General features: G+C 37.7%; 1 protein-coding gene across 1 annotated transcript; it reads right to left on the reverse strand.

The window, feature by feature from the left end:
• Positions 1-9,150: 9,150 nt before the first annotated feature.
• On the reverse strand, positions 9,151-20,554 carry LOC104214281 (phosphoenolpyruvate carboxylase 4). Its single transcript, XM_009763933.2, has 20 exons — positions 20,263-20,554; positions 18,848-19,011; positions 18,517-18,631; positions 18,345-18,422; positions 18,173-18,241; positions 18,013-18,091; positions 17,851-17,927; positions 17,675-17,770; positions 17,177-17,318; positions 16,172-16,303; positions 15,358-15,425; positions 14,978-15,217; positions 14,067-14,192; positions 13,823-13,924; positions 13,607-13,753; positions 12,303-12,401; positions 12,046-12,134; positions 11,134-11,260; positions 10,852-11,058; positions 9,151-10,202 (listed from the first exon to the last, which is right to left on the reverse strand). Exons 1-20 carry the CDS (start codon positions 20,416-20,418, stop codon positions 9,378-9,380), a joined length of 3,138 nt encoding a protein of 1,045 aa, XP_009762235.1. The 5' UTR covers positions 20,419-20,554; the 3' UTR covers positions 9,151-9,377.
• Positions 20,555-21,903: the final 1,349 nt, after the last annotated feature.

A 21,903-nucleotide genomic window follows, 5' to 3' on the forward strand; every position in this document is an offset into this window, starting at 1 on the left:
CTTCCTCTATATCATCAATAAATTTCATAATTAGGTGTAGTACTTTAAAATTGATTAAAATGCACTGGTTGTTGTAGAATCGATTGTTTGACTGGTGTCAAGGACTGGGGCCTACGTATTGGCTCGAGAAGTTTTGAGGTGAGTTGATATAACCCTTTACTAAAGTGGTTTAACTCACAAAAGCACGCATACAAGGTGTTTGATGAATTGCTTAAAAGAGTTTATCTTTATTTAATTAGAGCGAGTGAGTACCCATTAATTTAGAATTGTTCTAGCAAAAGTTTAGATGATCTATTATGCTATATGTGCTTAAATTTTCAGATTTTTATGTTGTTCTTATATGCTATTTTCATGTTGAAAATTATGAAGATGAAAGAATCTTTGGAAATATTTTTATATGTTTATTTCATTCTTATGTCATGCTTTACATTTAAGGACACCAATATGAGCATGTACATAATGTTCTATAAAGAAAAGATTTAGACTTGAAAAGTCACAAGAAGAAGTTTTAGAAAGAAAATATTTTTGGGGAGTATCCTTTATTCTGAGAAGGGGTCATCGCCCAGGCTGAGGGTCCTGACCAAGGCGTTGACTTCCTGAAACTACTTGTGCCAAAGTAGGGAGCATACGAGCCGAGGGTCTCGTTGCTCAGAATTTACTTAGCCATGCTAAGGTATGATACATGAGGGATGAGAACCATGAAGCGAGTGACACCTCGTGGATTGAGCCTATTCGATCAGGTTGGGATTGAACCCGTGTCGATCACACGGTGATTGAGACATAATTAAGTCAGGATAGTTGGAACCCCCAAAGTATAAAGTGAAGTATTTTTTTAAAGAAAGAAAAAGAAAAGAATTTATTTTAGAATATTCATAAATTGCTATTATGCAATTATTTTAATATTATTCTAATAAGCTTTATGTTTTACATGCATTTAGAACCTTTGCTCGTAATGTATATGTTATTAAAGTTTCTCCCCCTGTTGTTGAGACTCACTGAGTACAGTGGATGGTACTGACGTTCTCTTTTGGGAACCTACGTTGGTCTGCGGTACAACGTAGGAACCGGATTTGCAGGCAAGCAGGCTACGAGTTAGGATTTCCTTCCCTTCCAGTGATATTGGTGAGCTCCGCTTTTGTTCGTGGAGTATTCTTAGAGTCATTTTCATTTAGCTATTTCTTTGTTTATTTAGAGAACTGGCCAGGAAATCTCATGTCTTGAGCAGTGCGTCAGTTTATCAGTAGAGGCTTCATAGACATAGTCATTGGGTTGAGATTCAGATGTTATTTTATAATAACTTAGCAGTAATTCAGTAGTTACTACGAATAAAGCTTTGGAGTTGATTTATTTAAATATTTGAGTTAATCAAAAGTATTTGTTTAGAGTATTGCTTTGTTGCATATAAAGTTTGGAGTTATAATAGGGTTGATAAGCAGAGATAGTTCGCTCGGTCATGTTTAGTGATCGAGTGCCGGTCTCGTCTTATTCAGAAAATGGGTCGTGACAAACTTGGTATCAGAGCCTCAGGTTTATGGAGTCCTAGGGTTCTATGAAGTCGTGTTAGTAGAGTCTTGTTTATGTGTATGAAGCGCGCCATACTTATAAACATGAGGCTACAAGCATTTAGGAAAAGTCTCTTTTTTTCATACTTTAGATCGTGTAATAGAGTCTAACTCTAAGAAATTATCTAATTTATTCGTTTCTCCAAAACGCGCAGGAATGGCTCGTACTCGCAACTCTGACACCGACACTCAGGATGTTTCTCAAGAAACCATCGCTACTATTGTGGCTCAAGGTAGAACTAAGAAGGCTTCGACTCAGAAAAAGAGGGGAAAATTCGCAAATGGAGTCCAAGTACCCCGGGTTGAACAAGAAGAAGGGGTGGAGCATGATGATCCAGTACCTCAGGATCCATTACTGCCCCCAACAGCAGCCCCAACTCAGGCAACTATATCTCCCGAGGTGGGTCAGATGTTTAATGCGGTCAACAGTGATATGGAGATGTTTAAAGCCTTTATGGCCAACCAGAACGAGAGAAGAGATGAGATTCCATATCAATCAAATAGACAGAGCAATTCTGAGTCCTCAAGAGTGAATGAATTTTTGAAGTTGAGTCCTCTAGTATTCCATGGTTTTATAGTTGATGAAGATCCGATGTTGTGGCTGGAGGGTGTCAAGAAAGCCCTCCGAGTGATGAAAGCATTTGATGATGAAGTTGTAGAGCTAGCTGCTTACCAGCTTAGAGATGTGGCCGGCGCTTGGTTTGAGATGTGGTAAAAGGAAAGAGATGAAGATGATGGTCCGCCTACTTGGGAAGAATTTGAAGAGGCCTTCATGGCTAACTTTATCCCAGAAGAGGATAGGGAAGCTAAGGCTACAGAGTTCGAACAACTCAAGCAAGGGAATAAAAGTGTGCAAGAGTACTACATGGAATTCATAAGGTTAGCTAAGCATGCTCCTCACATGGTTAAGACTGAAAAAGCAAAGATTCGCAGGTTTGTGAGCGGTTTAGCTTACCACATTAAGGATACGACATCAGCTGCAGCAGTAGGGATGGAAGCCTTCTCCTCTGTTGTGGGATTTGCCAAGCACTTAGAGAAAGACATACAACTAAGGAGAGAAGAAAAAGAGCTTAACAAGAAAGCCAGTAAACGGGCAGGTTTAATGGTACATCCAGCGGAGGTGGAAGGGATTCCTCTAATAAGGAGTCATTAGCACCAGCTCAGTTCAGTCATCAGTCAGGTGGTGGGTTTTCCTTCAGACGTACTCAGAGTAATGGAAATCAGTCTCGCCAGAATCAGAATTTTAGAACATTATCCTCACATAGCCAGAATCATGCTGAGCAACATTCACAATAGCAAAGTCTTTGTGGAACATGTAAGCGGCAACATTCAGGTCAGTGCAAGCTCGGGTTTCATGGTTGCTACCATTATGGAGACATTGGTCATATAAAGGCCAACTGCCCAAAGTTGCGACGTAATCTCAGTGATGGACCAACTCGTCCTTCTAGTTCCTCAGTTACTGCAGTTGCACCACCTCAGGCTCGTGGTTCTCATAATCAGATCGGGCATGGAGCAGGCAGAGGTGCAGACCGAGTTACTCAGGGGGGGGACAACCCCGTTTGTTTGCTACACTTGATCGTCAGAGTGCAGAGGCATCTGCAGAAGTTATTACAGGTATACTTTTAGTCTGCTCACATAATGCTTATGCCATAATGGATCCAGGTTCAACATTTTCATATGTGACTCCATACTTTGCAATTAACCTCGGACTAGAACCTGAACAACTTAGTGAGCCATTCCTAGTATCTACTCCGGTTGGCGAGTCAGTGAAAGTCACCAGAGTCTATAGAGGTTGTATAGTTTCAGTCCAAGGTCGCAACACCAAAGTCGATCTCATAGAGTTAGAAATGGTGGATTTTGATGTGATCATGGGTATGGATTGGTTGTCTTCCTGCTATGCCATGTTAGATTGTCATGCTAAGATAGTCAGGTTCCAATTTCCAAATGAATAAGTCTTAGAGTGGAAGGGTAGTTCAGCATCGCTTGTAGGTAAGTTTATTTCTTACCTTAAGGCACAACGAATGATCGGTAAGGGGTGTCTCGCCTATTTGGCTCACATTATTAATCCAGAATCAGAACCACCAGCTCTTCAGTCAGTGCCAATTGTTAGAGAATTTCCAGAAGTTTTCCCAGATGACCTTCCCGGACTTCCTCCCGAAAGAATCATAGACTTTGGCATTGATCCCATGCCAGGCACTCAGCCCATATCTATACCTCCTTATAGGATGGCTCCAGCAGAACTTAATGAGTTGAGAGAACAGTTGAAAGACCTTCTTGACAAGGGTTTCATCAGACCGAATGTTTCACCGTGGGGTGCCCCGGTCCTTTTTGTAAAGAAGAAAGATGGGTCTCTCAGAATGTGTGTCGACTATCGGCAGTTGAATAAAGTTACCATTAAAAACAAGTACCCACTGCCAAGAATTGATGATTTATTTGATCAACTTCAGGGTGCAAAGTACTTTTCAAAAATAAACTTGAGGTCGGGGTACTATCAGTTGAGAATCAGAAAAGAGGATATATCTAAAACAGCCTTTAGAACTCGCTATTGGCACTACGAATTTCTAGTGATGTCCTTCGAGTTGACAAATGCTCCAGCTGCATTCATGGACCTCATGAATAGAGTTTTCAAGCCATTCCTGGATACCTTTATTATTATGTTTATAGATGATATTTTGGTGTACTCTAAGAGCAAGGAAGATCATGCAGAACACCTTAGAATAGCCTTGCAGACCTTGAAGGAGAATGAGCTTTATGCCAAGTTTTCAAAATGTGAGTTCTGGTTGCAGTCAGTGGCGTTCTTAGGCCACGTGGTATCTAGTGAAGGAATAAAAATAGACCCTCAGAAAACAAAAGCAGTCAAGAACTGGCCTAGGCCGACAACGCCAACCGAATCAGGAGTTTCTTGGGGTTAGCTGGCTACTATAGAAGGTTTGTGGAGGGGTTTTCCTCACTTGCAGCTCCATTAACTAAGTTTACTCAGAAAGCAGTTAAGTTCCAATGGTCAGACGCTTGTGAGTAGAGTTTTCAAGAGTTAAAGAAGAGGTTGACCACTGCACCTGTGTTAACCTTGCCGACAGGTTCGGGTGGGTTCACAGTGTATTGTGATGCCTCCAGAGTGGGCCTTGGTTGTGTTCTTATGAAAAATGGAAAAGTTATTGCTTATGCTTCCAGGCAGTTAAAGAATTATGAAAAGAACTACCCCACACACGACTTGGAGCTTGTAGCAATGGTGTTTGCATTAAAAATATGGCGACACTACCTTTATGGTGAGCATTTTGAAGTGTTTACAGATCACAAAAGCCTCCAGTACATTTTCAAGCAAAAAGAACTAAATTTGAGGCAGAGAAGGTGGCTTGAGCTATTGAAAAATTATGACATTAATATCCTTTATCACCCGGGCAAAGCTAATGTGGTATCAGATGCACTTAGTAGGAAGTCAGTGGGTGTCTTCACCCATCTTGCAGTACAAAGGCGATCTTTGGGTCGAGAAATTCAAAAACTAGCAAATGAGAGAATTAGATTGGATGAGACCGAAGAAGGAGATATAACTGCTTATGCCTTAGCGCAATCCTCCCTTGTTGCGCATGTTAAGGCTAAGCAAGACGAAGATCCGTACTTAGTGAAATTAAAAGAAGGAGTCAGAAGCAAAGAAATCACTGCTTTCACTCTAGGAAGTGATGGAGTTTTGAAGTTGAATGATCGGTTATGTGTGCCTGATGTAGATGGTCTTAGGAAGGCCATAATGGAGGAAGCTCACAGTTCGAGGTACTCTATCCACCCAGGTGCTACCAAAATGTATCTAGATTTGAAAGAGTTGTATTGGTGGAAAGGCATGAAGAAACAAGTAGCAGATCACGTGGCTAAATGTTTAAATTGCCAGCAAGTCAAAGCCGAGCATCAGAGGCCTGGTAGCCTGGCTCAAGACATAGAGATACCACAGTGGAAGTGGGGAGATGATTAATATGGATTTCGTAGTAGGTCTACCTAGCACATACCGTAAACATGATTCAATTTGGGTTATTGTAGATCGACTGACAAAGTCCGCGCATTTTCTACCAGTAAAGACGACAGACTCCGCAGAGCAGTATGCGCAATTGAACATCAAAGAAATAGTCCGACTGCATGGTACTCCAGTTTCAATCATATCTGACAGAGGCCCTCAGTTCCCGGAGCATTTTTGGCAGGCATTTCAGAAAAGATTAGGTACCATGGTCAATTTAAGCACCACTTTTCATCCACAGACCGATGGTCAGGCAGAAAGGACCATTCAGACTCTCGAAGATATGCTGCATGCGTGTGTTATAGATTTTGGAGGTAATTGGGATGATCACTTGCCACTTATAGAATTTGCTTACAATAACAGCTATCAGGCCAACATTGGTATAACTCCCTATGAGGCGTTGTATGGGCGGAGATGTAGGTCTCCAGTGGGTTGGTTTGAACCAGTAGAGGTGCCGTTGATTAGTCCAGAGTTTGTTTGTGAGGCCTTGGAAAAAGTTCATCTAATTAGAGAAAGACTTAAAGCGGCTCAGAGTCGTCAAAAGTCTTATTCTGACAAGAGGCATCGTGAGTTAGAGTTCATGGTTGGTGATAAGGTGTTTTTGAAAGTTTCACCGATGAAAGGAGTTATGAGGTTTGGTAAGAAAGGGAAACTTAGCCCTAGACTTATCGGACCTTATGAAATTCTAGAAAAGAAAGGAAATGTGGCTTATAAGCTAGCGCTACCCGTTGAGTTGTCCTCTGTTCATCCTGTCTTTCATGTGTCTATGCTTAGAAAGTACATTCATGATGAGTCGCATATAATACCTGCTGATATTATAGAAATTAAAGAAGGCTTGACTTATGAAGAGGTACCTATAGAAATTCTCGATAGGCAGGTAAGAAAGTTGAGAACAAAATATTTAGCATCGGTAAAAGTTTTGTGGAGTAATCATGATTCAAAAGAAGCTACATGGGAGGTCGAGAAAGATATGAGAAAGAAATATCCATATTTATTTGAGGAAAAAGGTATGTGAACCTAAGTTCGGTTTTACATTTATATTCCATTTATTAAATACAAGTTAGCAAGTGTTTATGTCCTTCCTAGATTATATTTAGTTGTCTTAGTGATTTAGTTTATGTTAGAGTATATTTAATTCATTAAAGTGATTTATCTTTGCTAAAGTGTTGTGCTTTAGATTCTTGTTAATTATTGTGGTACCTCCTTGCCGGAGTGTGAGTAATTAATTTATGAGCTGCGTATGGTGCCTATGAATGGCCTGTTATGGTATATTTGGTTGTTGTTGGTGTATTTGTGGTATTTGTGACAGGGATATTTTTGGATAGTCCAATTTACAAGGGAAACTCTGGCGAAAATTTTGAAAACTTAGGGAGTTAGCCAAAATTTTGAGTCATTTGGAAGAGTGAGTAGTGCTAAGAAAAATTTAAGAGGTTTAGGGACCTAAGGGATGATTGTTAGCTTGAGTATATGGCCCTAGCAACATTCGAGGACGAATGTTTTTAAGGAGGGAAGATTGTAACACTCCTCAAATTTATAAAAGTTTCGAGATACGCTAACTATAGAACTAAATTATTACTATATATATATATAAGTATATAATTGGATATATGTATGTATGTATATAATTGGATATACAATTAGAGAACTATTAATAATTTTACTATTATTATTTATTAAAAGTGGGTATCTTTAACTATTAGTTTAAAAAAAAAGGAAAGGGGACTTAAAGCCCAAAAAAAGGGCTATTGAAAAATAAAGGCTTTAAGCCTTAGAGAAACAGAACCCACGATTCTTCAAAAAGGGTAAAGGCTTTTGCCTGCCTTAGACGAAAAACAGAACACTGAGTTCTGTTCGCTCACGAACCAGAGCACACAGGCAACGAATAAAAATCCTAGGGTTCTCATAACTCACTTATTCTTGAACTCAGGTATGTAAAATCTCCTATTGTCAATTACCCTACAGTAGTAATATGTTAGAATTAAATAGCTAATTCCCTTCTTCCTCTATATCATCAATAAATTTCATAATTAGGTGTAGTACTTTAAAATTGATTAAAATGCACTGGTTGTTGTAGAATCGATTGTTTGACTGGTGTCAATTGGACTGGGGCCTACGTATTGGCTCGAGAAGTTTTGAGGTGAGTTGATATAACCCTTTACTAAAGTGGTTTAACTCACAAAAGCACGCATACAAGGTGTTTGATGAATTGCTTAAAAGAGTTTATCTTTATTTAATTAGAGCGAGTGAGTACCCATTAATTTAGAATTGTTCTAGCAAAAGTTTAGATGATCTATTATGCTATATGTGCTTAAATTTTCAGATTTTTGTGTTGTTCTTATATGCTATTTTCATGTTGAAAATTATGAAGAAGAAAGAATCTTTGGAAATATTTTTATATGTTTATTTCATTCTTATGCCATGCTTTACATTTAAGGACACCAATATGAGCATGTACATAATGTTCTATAAAGAAAAGATTTAGACTTGAAAAGTCACAAGAAGAAGTTTTAGAAAGAAAAGATTTTTGGGGAGTATCCTTTATTCTGAGAAGGGGTCATCGTCCAGGCCGAGGGTCCTGACCAAGGCGTTGACTTCCTGAAACTACTTGTGCCAAAGTAGGGAGCATACGAGCCGAGGGTCTCGTTGCTCAGAATTTACTTAGCCATGCTAAGGTATGATACATGAGCGCTGAGAACCATGAAGCGAGTGACACCTCGTGGATTGAGCCTATTCGATCAGGTTGGGATCGAACCCGTGCTGATCACACGGTGATTGAGACAGAATTAAGTCAGGATAGTTGGAACCCCCAAAGTATAAAGTGAAGTATTTTTTTAAAGAAAGAAAAAGAAAAGAATTTCTTTTAGAATATTCATAAATTGCTATTATGCAATTATTTTAGAATTATTCTTATAAGCTTTATGTTTTACATGCATTTAGAACCTTTGCTCGTAATGTATATGTTATTAAAGTTTCTCCCCCTGTTGTTGAGACTCACTGAGTACAGTGGATGGTACTGACGTTCTCTTTTGGGAACCTACGTTGGTCTGCGGTACAACGTAGGAACCGGATTTGCAGGCGAGCAGGCTACGAGTTAGGACTTCCTTCCCTTCCAGTGATATTGGTGAGCTCCGCTTTTGTTCGTGGAGTATTCTTAGAGTCATTTTCATTTAGCTATTTCTTTGTTTATTTAGAGAACTGGCCAGAAAATCTCATGTCCTGAGCAGTGCGTCAGTTTATCAGTAGAGGTTTCATAGACATAGTCATTGGGTTGAGATTCAGATGTTATTTTATAATAACTTAGCAGTAATTCAGTAGTTACTACGAATAAAGCTTTGGAGTTGATTTATTTAAATATTTGAATTAATCAAAAGTATTTGTTTAGAGTATTGCTTTGTTGCATATAAAGTTTGGAGTTATAATAGGGTTGATAAGCAGAGATGGTTCGCTCGGTCATGTTTAGTGATCGAGTGCCGGTCTCGGCTTGTTCAGAAAATGGGTCGTGACAGAAAATATATTGAATCTTACACTTCTGTTCTGCCCAAACCTGTTTGAAGACGAGTTATGGGATGTAAATAATACATATAAACATTGAACAAAAGAAAAGCCATTTCATTTGAAAAGCCCTTAACTGTTTAATCATTCAAAAGCTTAACCACGACATATACCATAGAGAATCTGTAGGCAGCGAAAACAAAACTACTGATAGGTTATAGAAGGATAATTAAGCACAGATTTTATCTACATTTTCCATAAGCACTGTATGTATTTTGTATCAATCACTTGAAGGGGAGGTCTATAGCTAAACTTCTTGGCCTTTAGCCGGTGTTCCTCATCCCTGCAGCAATACCATTTATCGTAATGAGCAAGGCATCTCTAAGCTTAGTGTTGTCTTCATCACGCCTCAACCTCTTTAATATCTCCACCTGCAAGATATTCATTGGATTCAGATATGGAAGCCTGCTCTCTATCAACCTCCTCAAACTACGGTTGTTTGCTGATAGCTTCTCATGACCAGTAACCAATAGGACATAGTTTCCTGTTGTCAATAGCTCCCTCCGCAGGTCTGCACCAAGTTCTCTTCGTGTTTCAGATACTAGAACATCATCATAATGCTTCGCTATAGGAATGTCAGCTTTCCCTAAAACCATCTCTATAAGATCAACAGTGGACTGGAAGAAAGGCCATTCTCTGTACATAGCTCGTAAGTCTTCTGTATGTCCCTTGTCACAAACACCCTTCAAGCCTGCTCCAACTCCAAGCCATGCAGGGAGGACAAATCTTGTTTGGGTCCATGCAAATACCCATGGAATTGCACGGAGTTGCCCAATTCCTCCTGTACTCTTTCTCCTTGTTGGACGACTACCAATGTTGAGAAATCCTAGCTCAGCCTGAGGTGTTGCTTCGTGGAAGTAAGCGAGGAACTCAGGGTTTTCATATACTGTGCTTCTATAACTCCTGCAACTCAAATTTGATATGTCGTCCATCAGATTACGCCATTTTTGTTCCCTTGGAGGTTGTGGGGGACGTAATGTAGCAAGTAGAACAGCCGTGGTGTAAATCTCTAGCTGACGAACAGCCATTTGGGGTAATCCAAATTTTGCCTGCACCATTTCTCCTTGTTCCGTAGATCTAAGAGTACCCTGATGATTTCAGAAATAAATTAATTAGAAACCGAGTGCATGCAGAGGTGAATATTTGGCTTTTCTGATAGCAAATGCTGAGTACTACTTATCATTCTCAAACTGTTTTATTATTTAAGGGACAAAAACTTCAACTGATTGGAGTTTAAGAATCAGCAGAAAATGTCCATAAGTTGGGACCATCTTTTTAATAATCCAATCAAATTATTGTTATGCATGATACGTTGGAGAGCAGATTGGCCAGTTAAAAAGGAAGTCATTAGACGAAGAGGAAGCAAGACAGGCACCAAAGAAATTTGTTGCAATTCTGACTAGAAGGTATCATCCAGAGAAGTTCATAATAGGGTGGTGAAGACATACACATCCGCCTTTTGCTCCCGCTTCATTATGAAAATACTAGATGATTCAGATTAAAACCAAATTCTATCCAAATACACTCTCCTTTATGACATTAAGGTGGAGTAGCCAGTTGCTGCCAGTCTGCCACACAGTTGGTGACAAGACCTATATAGGTATGACAATCCCGATTTTGAATGCACCCAGAATATAATTCAAAGAAACCTTCAGGTATTTAGCGTGCAAAATGTAAACAAAATGTACATGCGAGTAACATATTAGGAGTTTTAAGATGGTTTAATTGAAAACAAACCATAACAGAGCCGGGTGGCTGGGACTGAATTGCAAGGTATGTAGGACCACCACCACGACCAATGCTTCCTCCACGCCCATGGAACAGAGTGACTTTAATACCATATTCATTACATGCAGCTACAACATCTTCTTGAGCTTTGTAAAGCTCCCATGCTGCAGTGAAACGGCCAGCATCTTTGCCAGAGTCAGAATAACCAACCATCACCTGTGCACATCAACCATGAGCTGAAGCCAAAAGTGAAACTTTTTTGGATAGTGTAATGCATCATGGCATACATACCTCCTGATGTCCATCGTGGTTCTTTATGATGTGCTCCCTATACCAGTCGATTGAGAGTAATCTTCTGATCACCGAGCCAGCTTCCCTCAGGTCCTTCACGGTCTCAAACAGAGGAACCACCCGCAGTCTGTTGAAATACATGAAATATTTAGCATTATGTTCATAATCATATAAGCATTACCTCTTTTCAATTGGTATTTACCCTTAGAACGGTCTGGTTGCGTGAGCTACAATTAATTTTGCGAACTCATCTCAACTGTTTTCAATGCTAAAGTGTTACTAGGTACTTGGATATTAATTTAGCAAGATGCCTTAGATGAAAAAAAAAAGTACTCTGCAGTCATGGCTGAATAAGTAGCATTTCAAGTATGACAACAGCATTGTGGAAATTGGGATCCTTCACACTTTCTAGGCATGATTTCCACAAATAACTATGAGGTGCATGAGAAAATATCTACGAACGTAATTTGTTGATTTAGCACCCCCACAATAAATTTATTTTCCTTGGAACCTGATCACACAATTTTCAAGGAACCACACAATAGGAGAACCGCTGAAACTAGCTGTCGTGAAGCATTAAGCCTATGACGCAAGAAAGAATTAGATGACAGGACATAAAATCTTATCTAACCATCTAAAGGGCAAAAGAGGTGGCCCTGTAGACGTGTACTTGTCTGAATGCAGTTGAAAAATAGGAATTGAAATATTACCACCTTCTATGAGATGGAAATTATGCAAGCATCAAAAAGATGGGAAAAGATGACCAAAGTGTGATGAAAATTCATTGGCTTAACATTAGCCAGACTGGATTAATCTAGGTCATAAATAGCCATACACATGCACACAAGTTTTGGCGTAAGTTAAGAAGAAAGTTCTGTTATTGCATCTGCAACAGAAAGATATCAGTCTTACGTTCCACCGGGACAAGGTCTGCCAAGCTCCCCAGCAACAGCAAGGCGTGCATCCTTCTGTAAAAGCTCTACAGCTAGGACATCGCTGGCCTGCCAAATGAAGATAAATCAAAATATTACTGGTAGATAATAGATAATGGAAACAGGACAGTAATTCAAAACTTAATATCAAGTATCCTTTAAGCAGATTTAGCTGAACCATCCACCACTGCGAAATGTAGTATACTCTATGTAATCCATGTGGAATATGATCAATACATTTGAAGCCATGGAAATAACATAAGCTCCAAGTGAATCACTTCCTAATTCAGCTGCCACTTTGAACGTGTCCAAGACTTCTTTGACATCAGGCGGAACCTATAAAAGAGAAATTAAAAGAAAAGATCAAATCCAAGACGAAGAATAGGAACCAGCAACCTAATAAAGGAACTCAGGCCACTGGACTTTGGCAGCTAATTTAATTGCAACATGAATACAATTCAATTCAATTGGTTAAAAAATTAGATACTCACCAGTTAATATATTCAAAGATATCATCATACGTGTTTTGAACTTTTGATCTCACTATCCTATATTACTTCCCTTCCAAGAATCAGTTATCAATTATTTTATTAATATATTAAAAGATATAATAATGTGGTTTTGATAATCACTCACTTCCCAATCCAAGAATCAGTTATCTATTTACCTCTTTTTGCAGCCTTATATACCACCAAATACTTAATTCTTGGCTATCCATTTGCCCTCCTTTAGTAATCAAAAAAGGACAATAAAGTTGGACCAGTATATGAGTAAGTTTTAGGTTTCTCCTCCAGAGACAGAAAATTTAGGTATAACCTGCACGAGAAAAGGGAAGGCAAGCACTACTGCCTAGCTACCTAGGCCTTCTCAGAGAAGTGGACAGCAAACGTAGCTGCTGCAGGGATAAAGGGACATCCATTTGGTATGCCTGCTTAATAGAGACCTAGGCCTTTTGATGAAATCATTAATTGACCATCTCTGCTTCATAGCATAAGGCAAATATTATTTTAGACCTTGGTTACATCAGTTAATTATTTTGAATGGCAGTGGCATTCACTATTAAAAACTATTGTCATATGAATGCAGGAATTTCCTCGAATATTTATTTGACACGCCAATATATATGGTGGAAAACAGAAAAGAAAAAGAAGCCAATTTCAAAAATAGTTTGGAAAACAATTAACGGCCTCCTACAACATTTTAATCAGAAGAAATGATAATTCATGATGTATATAGAGGAACATACTCATTTTATGGATGTTATCAGTTATGGCTTGAAGGTTCCTATATTAATCGAAGATAGAGGGATGCAGAGCTTTCAGCAATTGACAGGGTAGAATTACGGCTGTCAGCACTAACCAGTCAGAAAGGTACTTCCCTTGCCTACATGTTTGAGCAGGTAAGCTATCTCTAGTATTAAATGGGTTCTACTAAATCTCATTCTTTTCCACTTGTGAACGGACAGAAGGTATGATCAATTAAACAAACATGAAGATAACTAAGCAATACAGTTAAAATAGGATAGAAGTACATTATCTTACCTCTATAGTAGGAGGAACCAAAGGTCTTTTGCCCTTTAGCTCTTTAATCAGAAAGTCCAGCTTTTGTTCTTCATCCCACTCACTGTATGTACCCATGTCTAAGTATTTCGTGATTGCATCAAGTGCCTCAGAGTGCCTACCAGATTCCTGATCCATTGAATTGAATATAAGCATATATTTCACTAGAACTCACCAATAACATGTAAAATCGAATACCTGACGAAGATCAAGCTTCATTAAGACCATCCCAAATGTAGCAACTCGCCTGATTAGGTCAGCAAGCCGCCCATCAGCTAGAACCCCAGACCCACATGATTGCTGTAGTGCACCCAGTGTTTACATTTATTAGAACTAAAAGGAGTTGTCCTGATTATAAATAGTTTTTTTCTTCTTCTGGAATTTTAAATAATAATTAGAAGGTGCAGAAACAGATTGTGGAACTAAGAGGTAGGACTTGTACCAGTGAATCATAGCACAATAGTAGTGGTTCCAAAAGCTGATCTGATGTTTCATAATAATCCCAAGGATCATGGTCACACGGAAGATCTTCAAGAAGAAGCTCCAGCCGCTTCCTTGACTTGAGGAGCTGAATTTAGAAAAGACAAGTTTACATCATCAAACATTATGGCATAAAGAACAAAAAGAAAAGCACTAGAACATTCAATTTTGAGGTCTATAATAACTTCCAAACTTCAAACTTTTCCATGTGGCACATGGAAAAAGCACATTGGTATAATTCTTCATTGTGAATTAATCAATCAACTTTCATCCCACCAATTATTCATTAAACAATGAAGTTAATACATCTCAAGAAAAGAAAACTGTCAAACCCTACAATTTTCTACTTATGTATAAGCAGTATTCTGTGCTATAATTTATGAGATATATTCCATCACCTATCAATATTTCCTGAAATCTGCCTATAATCATCCTAGTTTTGAAACCAAATTTTTAGTACTCCATTTAAGAGAAAATTATCTGTATTAATACATACTTCAACGCAACACAGCTACAACAATATATAAAAGCATTCGGAAAAAGGACTGAGAACTATTACCCATGCACACAGAATCATGTTAAAAGATAACATTTTATTTTCTGTTATTTCTCTAACATCGTCAAGCCATCACATTAGTCAGTAGCTTTATGTGTTTTCCTTTTCTTGACTTGAAGTGTTTTAAACTTCTTTCTGTATCATACCATCAGAACAGAACCATCATCTACCATATTGTAGACAAATGTGCCAGAGGATGTACGAGAGGAAAACACTTCTTATTCTTAAATTTCCATGAATCAAGTTCCAATAAAAGCTTTGCTGTCTGAGGCAAGATAACATAGACCTGACTAGTGTTACAGAAGCAAAGAGGATACCTTTTCTTTTACATCCCCGAGGACAATTCTATAGGGAGCTATCCCAGGTCTCTGTGATGAGCTTGGTTCCAATAGCTTTTGGAAGCTGGCCCTTCCTACCTGAGACTCGGCAAAAATTTTCCTCTGAGCCAGAAGCTGACTAGCAGCACGTGGTGTTATATTTCCATTTCCATATGCCTTTTCAGCATTTTTGATAGAATCACCAGCAAGGGGACTCACTTTTGAAGTACTCTGACTATCCTGTAAAGATTTCAAATACATGAGATACATAGTATTTCACTCGATGTTACAAACAATAAGCAAGATGCTAATTTGTGAAGATAGAGGGGCATAGACAGACAAGAATGACAACTGTAATGAAAACATCAAACCAGCTTAACCTGATTTTTGAGTGGTATGAATTCTGTCCCAGGAAGAGCCAGTCTAGGATAGTGGGACTCGACATTTTCTGTGAAAGATCATGTGTTATCTTTACCAGTAACTATATTGTTTTATATAAAAAACAACTTAGGAAAGAAAATACAGAATATGCGGCAAATTGCTTAAACAAACTTTAGAAACCATAATAAGCAGATGTCAGTTTGAGGCATTGATAATGTATTACAACATTGACCATATTGTGGGATCTGCTTTTACAGCGATTGGATCTTCAAGGATCTTATTCCAGTGACACCTAAGAAATTGCTACCTTGAAATAAAAGAAGATATGAAACATTTTGTCTTTCTATAGTATTAGATTAGAGATATCCTATATTCCAATTTAATGCAGCAAAAACGTTGAAGCCCCTTGAAGGCACAGAAAAGAACCAACCTCATAAGTACATGTTCATGATTTCCCAAACCCCATTTGCCAATCAAGGGGAAATCAACATAAATTTTACCTATTTAGTACGGCGAAAGAAAAATAAACATAAAGGAGAAGTCACGAGAAGACTAAAGAGAAATTATGAAGTATCAATTAATGAATTTTAACTTGAACACCGTGAATAATAACCCAGCAGGTATGAAGGAATTCGAACATTTTGAAGGCATTATTGAATCAGATGATGTAAGTTAAAGTTGTCAGTATGACATCAAACGGACAATGAATCTGCTAAAGTAAGACTGTTGAGTTAGAGACGAAAATAGAAAAGAGCAAAGGCCTGACCAGACAGACATATCTAAAGTGCAGATATCCAACCAGCAAAATGCTACCTGTGCAAGAGGGCAGATCAGCTCCGGTTGGAAGCTGTGTAGGGAAAGGTGGAGCATGTTGTCCTTGATGTTTTGATTGACTCCAATTTGAGGAATGATTCCAAGACTCAAGGTGATCCTCAGAAGTATTTCCTGGAAGGGATTCCAAGAGACCATCAGAAAAGATATATAGCTGGGTGCTAATTCAGTAATACTCCTAGTTTGTAGGTGGCCTAATTGCTTGAGAATGTCATAAAAATAAGGTGAATAGCCATTTGAAAAGGCCTCCAACTGTTCTAAAACTTAAGCTAGAATATATTGTATCTGGCATACAGCTAGTTTTATGATTGATAACACATCCCTTGTCAAGATTTTTTTTTTTTTTTTTTGGATTGATAGCACATGGCAAGTAATTAAATATTTGACTGAGACATACAAGTTCTACAGTAAGATTAGCATCTTAACAAACATGAAAAGCAATAAAGAGCTGGCCTAAAAACAATAGGAATAAGATAGTATCCATGCTAGCTAAATAAATAAAGAACATATTGCTGTGGACTCGTTATTACAATGATTCTGTTATATAGTACACATTTGGTAGGAAAAATAGAGCTCAATCAACAGGGAACATTTAGAACTTTATGTAGAATTTAAAAGGAAAAAAGAAAAGAGAGTACCATCAGGTACCTTCCCTTTCTTGATAATTTGAATCGAGCTTTCTAGGATATATATAGCTGATAAAAACTCTTTTACCAACCAATCAAGTAAAACAATCATTTCCCTGAGGGAGAAGATATCCAGAACATCAACTTCCAAGAAAATGATTCCAAATAAATGGAATAATTTACAAAGTATTAGATCCCTTCAAGAAGAGGCCAGACTTATACAACTGTAGGTCACAACTGATTAAAGATTACCAAATTCATTTGTCACTCGCTGACCTAATCATATGGTTGCAAACCAAATTTCCTAGCAAGAGGCATGACCCACGGAGCAAAGCTCCAAAAGAATTTTGAGATAACAAACCTTTTTCTAAGATTTCATGTGCCAATCTTGCAAATCTTTCACTGCATTGATTCATGGAAAGTTCAAATCTGAGGCTATCAATTTCTCGTACATAAAGATCAATAGCCATCCACCTGGAGAGAAGAGAGACATCTTTTGTGACCTGAAACAACAGAAAATATCTGTTAGTTTTGCAGATGGAATCAGTACAAGTGATGGCTTTGCTTACACAAACAATGGAGTGAAGGATTAAAAACCTCTTACTTCTCGTAAAAAATGATCATTTGCTGAAATTATACTAGGAAGTTTGTCAACGTTTATGAGAAAGGAAACATAATGCAAGTGAAAGCATGACTTTACGGAGACAGAGATTCTATTTAAAGTGGATCTTGAACCAAAAAATAAATAAATAAACAAATAAATGTACCCAACTCCATATTCACCAGAGTATATAGAAATAATTGAGTTCATGAAAGACAGAAAAAAGTCTTATGCATGGATAAGCATATTAAACGTAACCTTTGCTGTGACATTTGGATTTCCATCTCGATCGCCCCCCATCCAAGATCCAAATCTTATTGGTGTGCATGTCAATGGTAGAGGCCTTCCAGTATGCTAAAAGGAGGAGGCACAACCAATTATAAGATGTTGTATAGCTTCATTATGATGGTGTGGAAGATAAGATGATAGAAAACCTTTTTTAAAGCATTGCTGACTCGACGCAAATAATGGGGTACAGCTTTCCACAGCGTCTGTTCCACAATATGTAAACCTGAAAAGTTTTAACTTGTTGTCACTTGTTATACTAGAATGAAAAGATGTCGAAATCAGGATCTGTACAAATCTCCGAAAATTACCAGCCCTGGCTTCATCAACTGGAGTAGGTTTGTGCCGCCTGAGCTCATCTGTTTGCCATATAGAAGTCATCTCTCTCACCTACAAAAACCCCAAACACTATCGGATAAGTGAAGGCGTTCAATATGTGCTTCAATATCCAAAACATGCAATGGAACTCACCAGATCTTCAATTAGCATCTCTCTATCTTCAATCCCAAGATCAGGCCTGTCATTATATTCCAGAAGGTGCTGCAAAAAACAAAGATTCACAGAGCAACAACGGTCAAAGTTGATTTAATTTAATGTACAATTGAATTTTTTTCATGAAAAGATTCTGGAAAAGAAAACGCACAGCAATTCTGATGTGTTTGTATTGTAAGGTACGACGGTTGATTTGTGTCGGATGTGCAGTGAGAACAATCTCAACAGCCTGCGATAGGGAGAAAACTTGTGTAATCAAAAGAATGCCTGATCAAAAGAACTTCTACATGTAGTACTTCGATAAATTGGATAAACAAGCAGACCTGCTTGCAGACAGTGTCATAAAGCTGATCTGGAGGAACACCACTCTGCAAGAGGTGGTTGAAAATGTCATCGCAAGATTTTGACAACTGTGCTTCTCCTCGCGCCTTGCGTACCCTACAAGCATGAGTCAGTTAATAGATTTAAGGGGTTCCTACACCTACCTATTGAAAGGCAAAAGACAAGCAGTTAAAGCTATCAGAATTTGCAACATTCAACATTCAGAATAATAACATAACTACTGGAACTATGATATGCAACCAATAGAGCACTTGCTAGGAGAACACACCTACACTGAAGTAACTGAACAAAAGGGAAATGACGGCTGCGCACCTATGATGTGTTTCTGCAATTCCCATCAAATTAAGATAATGGCTAAATGTACGTGCAATGGCAAGAGCTTCCTCTAGCGTCATTTTTGACAACTCTGATGCCAGTTGTTTTTCCAGAAGCTCTGCTGTATCCTCAATTCCCGCCATTCTCATGTTACAGGCACCCTAAGGTTACAACAAAACTTCCAATTAGTATAATTACACATATCTGAACACCAGAAATTGTAGATTCCACACTTAGCACAGCCCTTTTGAACAAAGAAACCAACCCATTGAGACATCAAAAAGGAACCACAAAAAGATGTTCAAAACCAAAAAAATGTTTGGAAAATATACCCACATTTCAGCAATTCCAATTAGTATAATGTTACACATATCTGAACACCAGAAATTGTAGATTCCACACTTAGCACAGCCCTTTTGAACAAAGAAACCAACCCATTGAGACATCAAAAAGGAACCACAAAAAGATGTTCAAAACCAAACAAATGTTTGGAAAATATACCCACATTTCAGCAAACTTCCGCATTGTGTTAATTGTTTAATATAGGTCTTAAAACGGATTTCAAAAGCAGGGGCGGATCTAGTGTACAAATTATGGGTTCATCTAACCTGGTAGCTTTGATTTAAACTCTAAATATATATATATATTAGAAAATCTACTAAATAAGTACAAATGATAGATTTTGAACCCAGTAAATCAAATGGGGCTGTGGTGGAATCTCAAACTTGAACCCATCATATCAAAAATCCTGGATCTGCCTCTATTCAAAAGATCAGCTATAGGTACTAAAACTTGACACAACAACACATGCAAATCATTCAAAATGTATCAACTCTGACTCAGATACAGAAAACAGACGCATCAAAGAGCATGAAGCACTAAACCAACACGATTTTTTATCACATGCATATACAAGGGCACAACTGCAAACAGAGAAGAAGCAAACCCAGATAACTTTATATACCGAACTATCAACCCATGCAGGGAACAGAGCAAAAACAACACATGAACTTTTTTTGATAATTCGAAAATCTCGAGGGCCAATAGCACATGGTTCGAAACTCCATGGACAATAGTTAAGCAGGCGGAGCCAGATTTGAAGCTTACTGGTTTAGCCTTTTTAAGTTACTGGATTTTAAATTAATAATTTATATAGAATTTTTAAGATAAATACATAGTTTAAACCAAGGTTACCAGGTTCTGGTTCGACCGAACCCGTACCTTGGTCTCCAGCTCCGTCCCACTACGGTTGTCAAGTTAAATTGAAAGAGAAAAATTCAGGTCATGGCTGAGAAAAATTTTGTCGTCGTAAAAATAAATAAATACCGTTTTTCAATGAACACCTTACAAACAAACAAAAAAAATGAGCAGAGGGCAGCGGAAAATGTGAAATCTAACACTAAGGATGGGACCTGAGCAAGGACGCGAGTACGTTCAACTTTTTCCATGAATTGAGGACCAACTTCCCTGTTAAGAACATCGTTAAGAAGGCTCTGAAGGAGCCTACAATCATCTTCAAATCCCTGAAATGATATCTCCTCAGCTATATCATCAGTTACGTCCGTCATTGTTACGGTTTGAGCTTAAGCACAGAGAAACGTTAATGGCGGAGATTAAGAGGGAAAATGGAGATATTTGGAAGGAGAGAGTGAGTGTGTGTGTGAGGAAAAGAGTTTGAGAAGAAAAAGAAGAGACCCTTGCTTTATGAGAGGATCTGATATTTTCTCTTTTTACCTACCTCAACCTCAACCCCTGATCAACGGAAAATGTGGATGTTTGACAAGTGGCATTTTCTGAGGAATATTCTACAAACAACTTCTTTTCTATTTCACTTATTTTCACATTTTTTTATTTTTTTCGAAAATGTAAAAGTAAAGTAATTTTTGTTAACGGTGGTCAATTTGTGACTGACTATTCTATTTATGAATTATTTGTCATCACCATAAGTATGAGCAATTTTATCCACTAAAAAATTATATTTTTTATCCGTCCTAGAATTTAAACCTAATCTACTTTATTGACCAATATATCACATATTTTGGTGCACAAATAATTTTTACACTAATTATATCAGTTTATTTGAGATAACTCATCTTTTTTATGTTATTACTTTATTTATAAAGTTGTTATAATTATTTTTTTAGGTGATTTAAAAATGTTGAACTTTTTTATACAAGTTAAAATTTGATGTATAATAATATCTCCACAAATAAATTTTCTCCAATCCCAAATTTAAATTCGGGAGTATGAGGATTAGAAAATTGAAAAAAACATACGGGGTTGACGGGGTTGGGGTGGATGGGTGGCGCAGAAAAACGAAAAGAACAGAATATTGAAGCTGGAGGGGATTGGGGTTAAATGTAAGGGTAGGTAGAGTTTTTGGAAAATGTTTTCCTAACTTTTTCTAGGGAAGTCATTTTCCTCCAATTTCAGAAAAATATGATATCTAAGAAAATATTTTTCAAACTATTTTGTGCAACCAAATAGTGAAAATTGGAAAAACATTCTCGTCATACCAAACACACCCTATATGTTAGGCATTTTCTTTTCTTTTCTTTTCCTTTTTGGGCCTTTTGCGAAAATGGAAAATCACTTTTAATTTGTATTTTTGTTGTATAAACAAGTAAGACACCAAAAGAGAAACATATACGTGAAAAATAGTTGGCTTTTCATTTAATTTAATGGGCAGACGCAAACCCTTTTACTTGTGCCAAACCTAAAAGCAACTTCTGAAAACTATGACTTGAAAGCTGCTTATCTTGTCTACTAGTTTGATGTGTAAACTGGGGAATCTACTCATAATTCAGTGATCACTAGGGGACCATTTCACTATCAACAAATATTACGAAATATATTATTGGTCCAAATTTTTTTTGTTAAAAATTTTATTAATAAATCAAAGAAAAGAAGTAATTCTCAAAAGTACTACTATAATATTGTTATTTTTTTGTTAACTCCTCAACCCCTCTCTCTCTCGCTCGGTTGACCAGCTCCTCTTAAGGATGAGCAAAGTGTTATGACACGAATTTTTTACTCTCGGAAGTCTTGATGGC

Source organism: Nicotiana sylvestris, chromosome 4, assembly GCF_000393655.2.
Source record: "Nicotiana sylvestris chromosome 4, ASM39365v2, whole genome shotgun sequence".
NCBI classification, from domain to species: domain Eukaryota; kingdom Viridiplantae; phylum Streptophyta; class Magnoliopsida; order Solanales; family Solanaceae; genus Nicotiana; species Nicotiana sylvestris.